We start from the raw sequence: 11,495 nt of genomic DNA on the forward strand, positions 1-11,495 counted from the left end.
GTTGTTGTGACAGGGCCCGTGACAGCGACAGGCCCGGCCGCCCGGCACGAGCCCCCGCCCGCCCGCACACGGGCCTCGCCGCCGCTGGCTCCGCTTCCCGCCGGTCCGCACCATGAAGTGGATGTTCAAGGAGGACCACGCGCTGGGTAAGGGTGGGCCCGGGCCAGGCGCTGCCCGCTGGCGGCCCCGCCTCCCTCCGTCTCCTGTGTCGCCATCTGCCCCGGGGCCTCCCGACTCTGTGTGCCCCGGTCGGCTCCCCGAGCCGGCTGTCTTGCCTCTGGGCGGACAGCCGCCTGCGGCCCTCGCCGAAGGGTGGCGCGATGCCCGGGGACGGCCTCCCTGGGCAGCCGGAGGCTTCCTCGGGGTGGGGGGGCAAGACGGTCGCGATCCTCGCAGGCTCCCGTCCCTGCGGGCGGTGCCCTCTCTGCCTAGGACACCGGCGATACTATTACTACGCAATGACTAATTACGAGTTTTGTTCACAGAGCACAGATGTGTCGAGTCGGCAAAAATCCGAGCCAAATACCCTGACCGTGTCCCGGTGAGTAACCAAGCCAGCTTCATCCGAGTACCTAGAGGCAAAGGTGGATAAGCTGTTTCCATCCTGCCCTCTCTTCTTTGATCAGATCCTACTAAGTAAATTCATCTTCCCTTTTGTGTCCTTAGATGTTTTAAAGAGGCCCCAAACACATCTAACTAATCCAACATTCCCTCCTCTGCCCCAGTGCATAATGACAAGTAAGCAAGAGTGCCTGACTTTCCAAACACTTTCCAGGCATGTTTACGGTTTATCGGTGTCCTGGTTTCTTCTAACGGCAATTATATCCCAACAAACACCTTCGGTGTCTGGAGGATTCATTCTGTGCCTGATCCCAAGAAAGATCACAAATTCTTTAAACCTTGACAATCTTCAATCCTGGCTATATGAGGAAGGTGATTTTCCCTCACGTATTCCATACCTATAACCAGTCTTACCGTGGTGAATCTCCCCATGCAAACCCTGTTGTTTGAAGAGCCAGTGCAAGTGGTGACCCCTGCTTTCTGCATTAATACCTACCTACCTGCTAAACAGTGAATGACCTCTCTTCTTCACTCCACAATCCCTTTTATCATGTTTCAGTCAGTGAAATGACCACACTTCACATCCTTATGTAACAGCTAGCAACACATCCATATTCTCAGCTTATCTGCTTGTCAGTAAAATTTCCCACATCCCATCTGACCACATGCCAGTTAGTGCCACTCCTGTCTGACCTCTTGGTAAATAACTTACCCATTAGACAGCGCAGCCCAGAGAAGAACCTCTAATCCCATTGACTTTCTCTGCTGCTGAGTTGCACCTAGTCACAGCATCTTCTCCAGTTGCAGTCTGGCAAGCTGATCCGATCCTTGCTGTTCTCTGCTTGGCTAACTACCCCCTCATATATAGACTGTAGCATGCTAATGACCATACATCTCCACAGATATCCATTTGTCCCTTTCAAGAATATCCTTCATAACCCCAGGGGAAAAAGAGACATTGAAACTTACAGTGTGAGTCAGAATTACATGATGCTTTATTAGGAATGGACAGCAAGGTGTGGATGGATACAGGAATTGTAGTGTGATGCTTTGTCTGGGCTGATACATGTTTTGTGTTTGATGAGCCATGTACCTTTCACAAAATAGTTGGTATCAAATATATTTTTGGCATCTAATAGTCAAAAGTGTTTTTCAGACTTAACATATGTTTCCTGCTTTCCAGGTTATAGCCTGCATCCAGAGTGACATAGGTCAAAGTGACTTCAATTCTCAGCTGCTGTATCTGTCTACCTGGATTTAGAGATGTTTCAGTGGTTCAAACCTATTAAGATAATATATGAACAGCCTGCCTCTGTCCTAGGGTAGACCTTTTAGGAACAAAATGGGAGGTGAAAGAAATTCATGCTTGCTGAGCACGGCAATTTTAAATTTGCCTGGGGAACCAAGTGGTCTAAGGGTTAAAGGTATCTATAAGTTTTACTAGAAGCAGTTCACCAACAGCCTTGACTTCCAGTTATGACAGTTTCTGCATTATGAAGCTAAAATGCCTAGTGTGTTATTGTAATCTTTAAAAAAAAAAAAGTATCAGTTGTTACGGCTTCAGTATTCCTTGCAGGCTGTTCTTGGTCCTCCTTACAGTTCCCTCATACTAAATTGCAAGGAGCAGCTGCTATGCCCTCCTTCTGTTTCTGTAGGCAGAGCTGAAGAAATTATAAGGAAAACCCTCTCCAGATCATAAGATAGCATATTTTGTAAATTTACTTGAGCGTTACCTGTATGCTGTAGCAATGGGGAATGCAGAGCTAAGGAATGGAGACACTGGAACCTCTTGTAGGCCTTATTTCCCCACGCGATGCATTTTTCCTTCAAGAACTAGCCTGTGTGGAGCAATAAGCGTCAGGTCCTTTCAACAAGTAGTACTTAATTCTCCTTCCTCCTGTACCTGTTGCTTTTTGTTTGGTTCTGTTGGTGGCCATCTTGCCATCTTTCTTTCCTGTAGTCAATTTCTGTTTTCCTAATGTATGAAGTAAGACACTCTGATGTCAGTTCAGCATAATACAAAGCAGAGAATAGCATCAGAGAGTCGTACCTTGACAACAACAACATGGTGGAACAAACAATATGCCTTAGAGATTAACACATGTTAAAAAAAACCTGGTGTCCAGTGATAGAATCAGTATGTTATTGCAGACCTGAGTCTACAGACATCCTAAAATAGTGATTAAAATAGGCCGTCTTTTTTCAAAGTTGCAAACAAAAGCCTGTTGATGCTGCAAACATCATCTTATCTAGGCATCTTTGCTTGGGTTCCTACCTGCTTTCTGTTACCACACGCTCCTGGTGTAGGCGGAGAATAGCCAAGTTCCTATGGTGGCATAGCAGCATAAGCATGGGTTGTGATTTTTAAATTTATTTTTTTATTTTATTTTTTTCCTTACAGCCTACATATCCCATCTGGCTCTCATTCATATATAGCTAAAACCTACACTTTATTAGTATGGCTTCACTGTCATCCTGTAACTTCATCCAATCAACTGAAGCTATAATCATGTAGTTTTTAACATCAGATGCATACATTGCTGGATTATCTGGCAGTATAAGTCTGGTACAGTAGAGGCACACAGACGAAATCACATCACAGCACCTTTCTGGTTACTTGGTGAAGTGCTGAACTGGCATCCTTGGCAGGCCAACTGGTATTCCAGAGCATACCGCAGCCATGCTTCATTTCTCTTCTTTGAGGCATTGTTAAGCCTGGCTGAAATGCTTGGTGGCTAGCTGTGGGAAGTCAATAATCATTGCCAGATTAATTATAGAAATGCAGAGAGCATGGATGTCAAATCAAAAGCAGTACTGCAAAGCACTGTAAAAAAATGAACATGTGGTCTATAGCCAGCTAGAACCTTGCATTATACCACAGTTCACACTGCAACTCTATCAGAGTTTTGACTGTATTCAGATATAATGTGGCTTCTTCAAGTCTGCACTGAGTTACCTGAAGTATGCATGTGCCTCTACTTAGCATGACAATTTCTGACATACTGGTACGTGTTGTGTAATGGTACAGTACGCTGCACAGATGAATACAAAAGACTTCAGGGAGAAAATATTAATGAATACTCTAATGCTCTAGATAGAAGCCTGAGAGCCATTTTGGCATCCCTGGCTTGTGCACAAGAGGTGAAATCACAGATTAGATACTAGACTAGTCTGGTGGTTCTCCCTCCCATTTACCTAAATACTGATTTTTTAGCTTCAGTGTTACTGAAATTTATTTATAATATTTTTTCCTTTTTTTTTCTTTTGCTATATGCCATATTAAGGCAGTTGGTTCTGCCATCTGTTAGGAGCAACTTGGGACATTGTTTAAAGAAGACAGTTAAATTGGAAGGGTGGAGGTGGTGTGTATATTAAACCTGTATTTCTTTGTATTGTGGGATTTTATTTAGTCATATGACAATTTAAAAGTGGATAGGGCATGCTTGTTGCAAACTAGAATTCTGTGTAACACAAGATTTCAAGCATTGATGGTCACACTTGCATATCCTGTGAGGAGTGGCTAAGGACTCTGGGTCTGTCTAGTCTGGAGAAAAGGAGGCTGAGGGGCGACCTCATTGCTCTCCGCAGCTCCCTGAGGAGGGGACATGGAGAGGGAGGTGCTGATCTCCTCTCCCTGGGATCCAGTGACAGGACACATGGGAATGGTTCAAAGTTGCGTTAGGGGAGGTTCAGACTTGACATTAGGAAGCATTTCTTTACTGAGAGGGTGTTCAAACACTGGAACAGGCTTCCTGGAGACGTGGTCGATGCCCCGTGCCTGTCAGTGTTTAAGAGGCATTTGGACAATGCCCTTAAAAACATACTTTAATTTTTGGTCACCCCTGAAGTGGTTAGGCAGTTGGACTAGATGATCGTTGTAGGTCCTTTGCAACTGAACTATTCTGTTCTATTTTACTTTCTTTTTATGTTGTGATAGTGACAAAAACAAGCAGCATCTGTACAAAGCGAGTGCACTTCCTCAGATCACCTGCCATTGCTCAGGTACCAGCACTGCAGTCTAGTTGAATTTTTCATGACTCCACTACAGCTGAATGGGGCAAGGAAGGAATATGGTTAAATGGATTCCTCAGTTTGTCAGTATTAACTGGACTAAGTGAGAAGACAAGTCCTGGACTCCTTCCTTCAGTCACCAGTTAGTTTAAGGGAAGTAGCACAGACAAGCCACTCCTAAACCTGAAGTTCTCAAGCTGCTTGTGCTTCAAATGTCTCGGTAGACGCCAGTTCCTCTCTTGCCCCTGCCCCCCAAGCTTTTGTCGCAGAATACACTATTTTTGGATAGTGCACATGGGGAACTTCAGAACATTTTGAAAATTAGCCATATTTAAACACAACAGGACATTACTGTCCTGGTATGAATAAATCAGAATCACAGAACGGCTGAGGTGGGAAGGGACCTCCGGAGGTCATCTGGTCCAACCCCTCCCTGCTAAAGCAGGGCCACCTACAGCCAGCTGCCCAGGACCACGTCCAGACGGCTTCTGAGCATCTCCAAGGTGGGAGACTCCACAGCCTCTCTGGGCAACCTCTGCCAGTGCTCTGTCGCCCGCACAGTACAAGTGTGTTTCCTGATGTTCACAGGGAACCCCCTGTGTTTCTGTTTGTGCCCACTGCCTCTTGTCCTGTCGCTGGGCACCACTGAAAACAGCCTGGCTCCATTTTCTTTGCACCCTCCCTTCAGGTATTTATACACATTGATAAGATCCCCCCTGAGCCTTCTCTTCTCTAGGCTGAACAGCCCCAGCTCTCCCAGCCTTTCCTCATAGGAGAGATGCTCCAATCCCTTAAACATCTTCAAGGCCCTTTGTTGGACTCTCTCCAGTATGTCCATGTCTCTCTTGTACTGAGGAGCCCAGAACTGGACACAGCACACCAGGTGCGGACTCATCACTGCCAGTACAGGGGAAGGATCACCTCCTTGGACCTGCTGGCAATACTTTGCCTAATGCAGCCCAGGATACCATTAGCCGCCTTTGCTGCCAGGGCACACTGCTGGCTCATTTTTAACTTGGGGTCCACATTGCAGTGATGTTGTATTATCAGTGTACAAAAAGTTAAAAGATGTGCATACTTTCCTGTCACAGGTTTCTTTTAGGCATATTGCATCTTTTTGCCCCATGACTGTCAACCTCGGGCATAGGAAGTTTTGAGCCATTGTGTATATGAATGTAGGTTTCAGTGCAGTTGTAAAATAAGGTTTTACAGTGCTGAGCCAGTCCTACCTTTCATTTGGTTGCAGTGAAGAAACCTTTTTATTCCTCCGCTCTGCTCATTGTTGTAAGCCTGTACCAGCAAGCGATTTACTGAAGCCGTCTGTTCATACCAATCCTGAAAAGCCTGACCTTCACACCTGCACTTCACAGGTCATAGTGGAGAAGGTCTCCGGATCTCAGATTGTTGATATTGACAAGAGGAAGTACTTAGTCCCATCTGACATCACCGTGGCCCAGTTCATGTGGATCATCAGGAAGAGGATTCAACTGCCATCTGAGAAAGCAATATTCCTCTTTGTAGACAAGACTGTCCCACAATCCAGGTGAGAGGCTATTCACTTGGTATTCAGAACCATTTCAGCAAGCCTGTGCCTATCAGAGGGACAGTAACTCCCCTCTTTGAGGCTCACTTGGTGATTTTAGGAGATGTTTGGTTACATCTTAATCTCACTGTGATAGTTTTTTTTCTCATGAGTTTGATAAACATTTTATTTCTTGAGCTAGGCTGAAAGGAAAGGTGACTGAAAAATATATTACAATTTACTTCCATTGCAAGAGGGTGAGCTCTGGAGTTATGATCATATCTTTGGTTGAGTGCAAGAACATTTACATCATCAATGCCAAAAAAATAATCATTCTCAATGTAATAAAAAAGTTGCATGTTAAATACTCAAAAGCAAATGCCGTAAATTGTTCTGCAAAAACATTAACCTGTCAGCTCACAAAGAAATTATGACACTACAGACTAGTTGCTGTTACTTGTTTTAAAAATTACTTATTTTCTTCTGTAAACACAAAATGCAAAATGACTATAGAAAGGTTTTTCACATTGCTTTTATATAGGAATAAGTTTCATTGTTGTCTGCTACATACAGAATAATGTATAGCAGAAGCAGCTACTACAACTGCTTTCTATATGAGATACTTTAATAGTATTTGAGGAGATAGTATGTCATTATGTTACGTAGCTTAGATATAGTATTATTCTTATTAATCCTTACCTGTGTAACAGTAACAGTCCCTCCAGGTAACCTGTCCAGACTCAGTTAGGAATATTTTTATTTACTTTGTCATACACAACAGGAACCTGTGAGAACCATCTTTTTCTGCTTGCTTGCTTCTAAAAGCATTAGGAATGCCTAGATGTCATCTTCTTAACGATACTGTAGAACTGCTAGGAACAGAAAAGAAGAAGGGGCACATTGTCTCATCTCACATGTTCATGATGAAATGTCACATCTCTGCTGGAAAAATAGGGCCTTGAACCTTCAATATTAATGCAAAAATGGTAACTTGTTAACAGATAAACAAAAATCTAACCTGTTAATGGCTCTGCTCCTCTTGTAGGCTGAGTTTATTACATAGACCACTAACTCTTGACATCCTTCTCTCCTCATCCAGAAGTTTAACTACTACTCACCAATTCCCTTCCATTTCAAGTACTGCCTACAACTCTTCCCAGCTCCTCTCTTGGGTAAAAAGCCATGATCATTTTCCCTATCACTCACATTCAGTCTGCATCTTTCAGTTCACTAGTGTCTTCTCAGTCTTGGGAAGTCAGAGAAAGGTGAGCTGAGCAGGCATCACTTGTGCAACTGACTGATGTCAACTGCCTGTTTCATCTGTAGATAGATGGTTGGAGCAGTTGTACTGGCCAAGTAATTGCTTGGGTTTCTTTTTGTTTTCAAAATGCAGACATTGCCCTAAAGACTGCAGTTGCTTAGACCGAAGGCCCACATGCCTATTCAGCTTAAGAAAATTTTCATTTGATCAAACGTTCAAAACCTTATCCACTGAAAAAGCACTAGTTTCTGGCTAACTGGTAATTTATTGCCCACGCATTTTTTTTGGTACTAGCAGTATTATAAGTCATCACTTTTTAACAATATAGAAAACAAAGCTTTTACTCCCCAAAACAACCTGGACCTCAAAGAAACAGTCCAAAAAGCACAAGTTTGATAGACTTGAGACCAGCTGAACATTCATGACTACACCAGGTGGAGGGAGAAATGAGGTTGCTCACACAAGAAGCAAGACATGAATGCAGCTGCATTCAAGGAAGGTGCTGTCAGGCTATTGATCCTGGTATTGGTCATGGCATCAATAATGGATCATTCCGAACCTGAAATACATCCAGTGACTTATTTCCAATAAAATAAGGAAGCATTCTGACAAATGCATTTGTGAAGAAGTAACAAAAACCTAGACGCTCTGCAGAGAGCCCAGGATCATTTTGCTAACTCAGGAGTCAACTGCTTTTCATATATCCTCATTTTTGTACTTTAGTTTACACACAGACTTACAAGTTTTAGCTTTTATTAATCCTTGTTTATGTGAGGTTCTAACTGTTACCATTTGCAACGGTCATGATCCAAGCAAACTGTTTCTCTTTTCTTCCCCTTCAAGCTTAACTATGGGACAACTTTATGAGAAGGAAAAGGATGAGGATGGATTCTTGTATGTTGCCTACAGTGGAGAGAACACATTTGGTTTCTGAATGGTGGGTCTTGGCTACTATACCATCCTGCTGTGTATCTTGTAAATAGCTGATCATTTTCTGTTCTGACATCCACAGAAGTTCCTTCTATACACATGCATTTGTAACTGGATTTATTTCTTAATATATTGATAGGTCTTATTATATTAGACTGTTAAATTATAAAAAAAAAAGTTTTGTTGTTTTTGTGCATTTTTTTTCTCATGGCTATGAATTCCCAGAGCCTCACTCCTTTGGGGGATACACATTTGATGACATTGATTAAATAATAAAGCAAAGTAGTTGGGCTACTAAAACATGAAAAGAAGAATACGCATTTATTCTGTTTTGAGGTGTTAGTTTAAGAAAAATAAAAACATTAAATTAGTATTGGGAACACTGGATTTGCTAGCTTATCCTAAGCAGGAGCAAGATGCTGATCATGTTGAATTGAGCTAATATGTTCCTCTTTCTCAATTAACAAACAAGTACAATAAAAATTCCTGTCATAAACAGGCAGTGCTGTCATTTCTTTACCGTAACTTTGGCCAGAAAGTTATACATCACATTTACTACACTATACAGCTGCTTATATTATTTACTAGACACTGTACAGCTTCCCAGCCTTTATGTGGATGATGATACAAGGAAGAAACAAGGAGCTATCTGTAGATTCTAAAACCAATAGCTTCAGAGCTACTAGATCTCATCAGAAGAGCTATGCCTGCCCACAGGCTATCAATGGAGGAGTAAATACCATGGGCTTTGGAAAGCAGGACCTAGGTGACAAAAGCATAGCATGTAAGGAAAGGGCACCTAGGAGAAGGAATGATACAAATAGGAGACCAGAGAGCTGGAGAACTGGAAGGTATAATTTGTACATGAGTTGTTGCAGAGAGAGAAATAATTGGTAAGGAGTTTAGATTAAAACAGTTGCATGAGCAGCTCTTAAAAAAAAAAAAAAGGGCAGTAGTTGTGTTACAGGTAGTTACATAAATACACATCCTTTCCAAGTAAAAATTCTGTAGGTATTGTAAGGACACTACAGAACCAAGTATGTGAAAGAACAGCTTTACTGTACAGCTCAGTGGTGCGGCTGACACGCCTGAGGGATGGGATGCCATTCAGCGGGATCTAGACAAGCCCAGGAAGTGGGCCCATGTGATCCTCATGAGGTTCAACAAGGCCACGTGCAAGGTCCTGCCCCTGGGTCGGAGCAACCCCTGGTATCAATACAGGCTGGGGGATGAAGGGACTGAGAGCAGTCCTGCAGAGAAGGACTTGGGGGCACTGGGGGATGAAAAGCTGGACATGAGCCGGCAATGTGCGCTTGCAGCCCAGAAAGCCAACCGCATCCGGGGCTGCATCAAAAGGAGTGTGGCCAGCAGGCGGAGGGAGGCGATTTTCCCCCTCTACTCCGCTCTGGTGGGACCCCATCTGGGGTACTGCATCCAGCTCTGGAGTCCTCAGCGCAGGAAAGACATGGACCTGTTGGAGCAGCTCCAGAGGAGGCCACAAAAATGATCATAGGTATGGAACACCTCTCCTACGAGGAAAGGCTGAGAGAGTTGGGGTTGTTAAGCCTGGAGAAGAGAAGGCTTCAGAAAGACTTTATTGCAGCCTTTCAATACTTAAAGGGGACTTACAAGAAAGATGGGGACAGACTTTTTAATGGTTTTAAACTAAAAGAGGGTAGATTTAGACTAGGTGTAAGGAAGAAATTTTTACAATGAGGGTGGTGAAACACTGGCACGGGTTGCCCAGAGAGGTGGTAGATGCCCCATCCCTGGAAACACTCAAGGTCAGGTGGGACAGGGCTTGGAGCAACCTGATCTAGTTGAAGATGTCCCTCCTCATTGCAGGAGGGTTGGACTTTAAAGGTCCCTTCCAACCCAAACCGTTCTATGATTCTACTTAGTTGAGGCAGACAACTAGAATTAGAAATGCTGCATGCAAAATAAAGAATTGAAGATCAGTTCCTCCAGTTTATGAGCGCTATTGCCAAAGCATGTACGCAGCACAGCAAAAGTAAAGATGCTTTGTCACAAACCCAAAAAAAGTTGTTCTTCATGAGGCTCTCAACTTCTCTCCAAATGGGCTTACCACAGTCACACAGCTACCTCTACTTACAGGCAGAGACAAACTTGTGGCTCTGAACGATGGGGGCGGGGCAGAAAAACCACCTAATTGGCCTATTTGCACAGTACTGGAGTTCACATTTTGATATTAAAGGATAACACTGGGTTGGAAAAGTAGCATCGCTTTGAACTTCGTAAGCCAGCAAGGAAACACTAATTACAGTTTAGAGTCCTAATAAAAGTTTTACTTCATTTTCATGCTACGTGGTGCAGAAGAGTTTAGTTTTTAAAATGTTTCCAGTCACAGTGGAAATTTATCACTTTCCAAGCTTAAATAAAATTCATACTAACTCAAACTCCCATGAAGTCACCTTATGCCTAGAATTATGTTTGGCTCTACAGTTAGTCACAGGTACTGGCAGGACTCCAAAACGAGAAGGTAGGAGCCCGTGAAATGTTGACACTACTCTATTATTGAGGTTTGTCACAGTAACAGTGCTGCATGTGCTTACTGCACCTGAAAATGTGCTGTTGATTTCAGTAAGCCTTTCATTATTCAGAACAGCACTGCGATGTATAGCACTGCTTTAGTAAACATTCCGTCACTGCTTCCATCATGAATTCTTTCCACCCCCCCCTCTTTCCATGCATTTAGTATTAATGTTTACTCTTAACAGCATTTTTGATTCAGAATGAAGAAAAGTGGTTTCATCTGTGATTTTTTTATTACCTTTTATTACTGGGAAATGTTCTGTTTCCTTTAAGCTGAAACTTCACAGTTTGTCTACGGTTATCAAGTAATATTTTTTGCTAGCTGTTAACGAGAGTAAGAAATGTAACTTAAAACTGCTAGATAAAGCTAATTACATGCTAGCACATAGATATCTAAACAAAACAAGGGAAGATGAAGTTTTATTCCCAATGTTATGATCGAGGTCACTTTTGGAATACCCTTCATAAGCCACATAACTACTCTCTTCAATGTCTCTGTAATTATTAGTTTAGATATAGGAGCCCAGGTATACAAGTAATTCCAGAGAATGCAAGGATAAATGTTCTCCAGCGGTAGCTTTACTTTTCATCTGCAGATGCACTTAAAATGGCAATAAAATTTCCTTTTGAAACGCACAGATGAAATGCATCCCTTTA

General features: G+C 42.9%; 1 protein-coding gene across 1 annotated transcript; it reads left to right on the forward strand.

The window, feature by feature from the left end:
- Positions 1-21: 21 nt before the first annotated feature.
- On the forward strand, positions 22-8,775 carry GABARAPL2 (GABA type A receptor associated protein like 2). The gene is made up of 4 exons (XM_050903950.1): positions 22-146; positions 486-541; positions 5,943-6,115; positions 8,199-8,775. Exons 1-4 carry the CDS (start codon positions 113-115, stop codon positions 8,287-8,289), a joined length of 354 nt encoding a protein of 117 aa, XP_050759907.1. The 5' UTR covers positions 22-112; the 3' UTR covers positions 8,290-8,775.
- The last annotated feature ends 2,720 nt before the right edge of the window (positions 8,776-11,495 follow it).

Source organism: Gymnogyps californianus, chromosome 12, assembly GCF_018139145.2.
Source record: "Gymnogyps californianus isolate 813 chromosome 12, ASM1813914v2, whole genome shotgun sequence".
Lineage (NCBI taxonomy): Eukaryota > Metazoa > Chordata > Aves > Accipitriformes > Cathartidae > Gymnogyps > Gymnogyps californianus.

Coding starts and splice junctions, on each gene's coding strand:
- GABARAPL2 (XM_050903950.1), top strand. CDS start 113: ATGAAGTGGATGTTCAAGGAGGACCACGCGCTGG. Junction 542..5,942: donor AATACCCTGACCGTGTCCCG/GTGAGTAACCAA, acceptor TGCACTTCACAG/GTCATAGTGGAGAAGGTCTC. Junction 6,116..8,198: donor AAGACTGTCCCACAATCCAG/GTGAGAGGCTAT, acceptor TTCCCCTTCAAG/CTTAACTATGGGACAACTTT.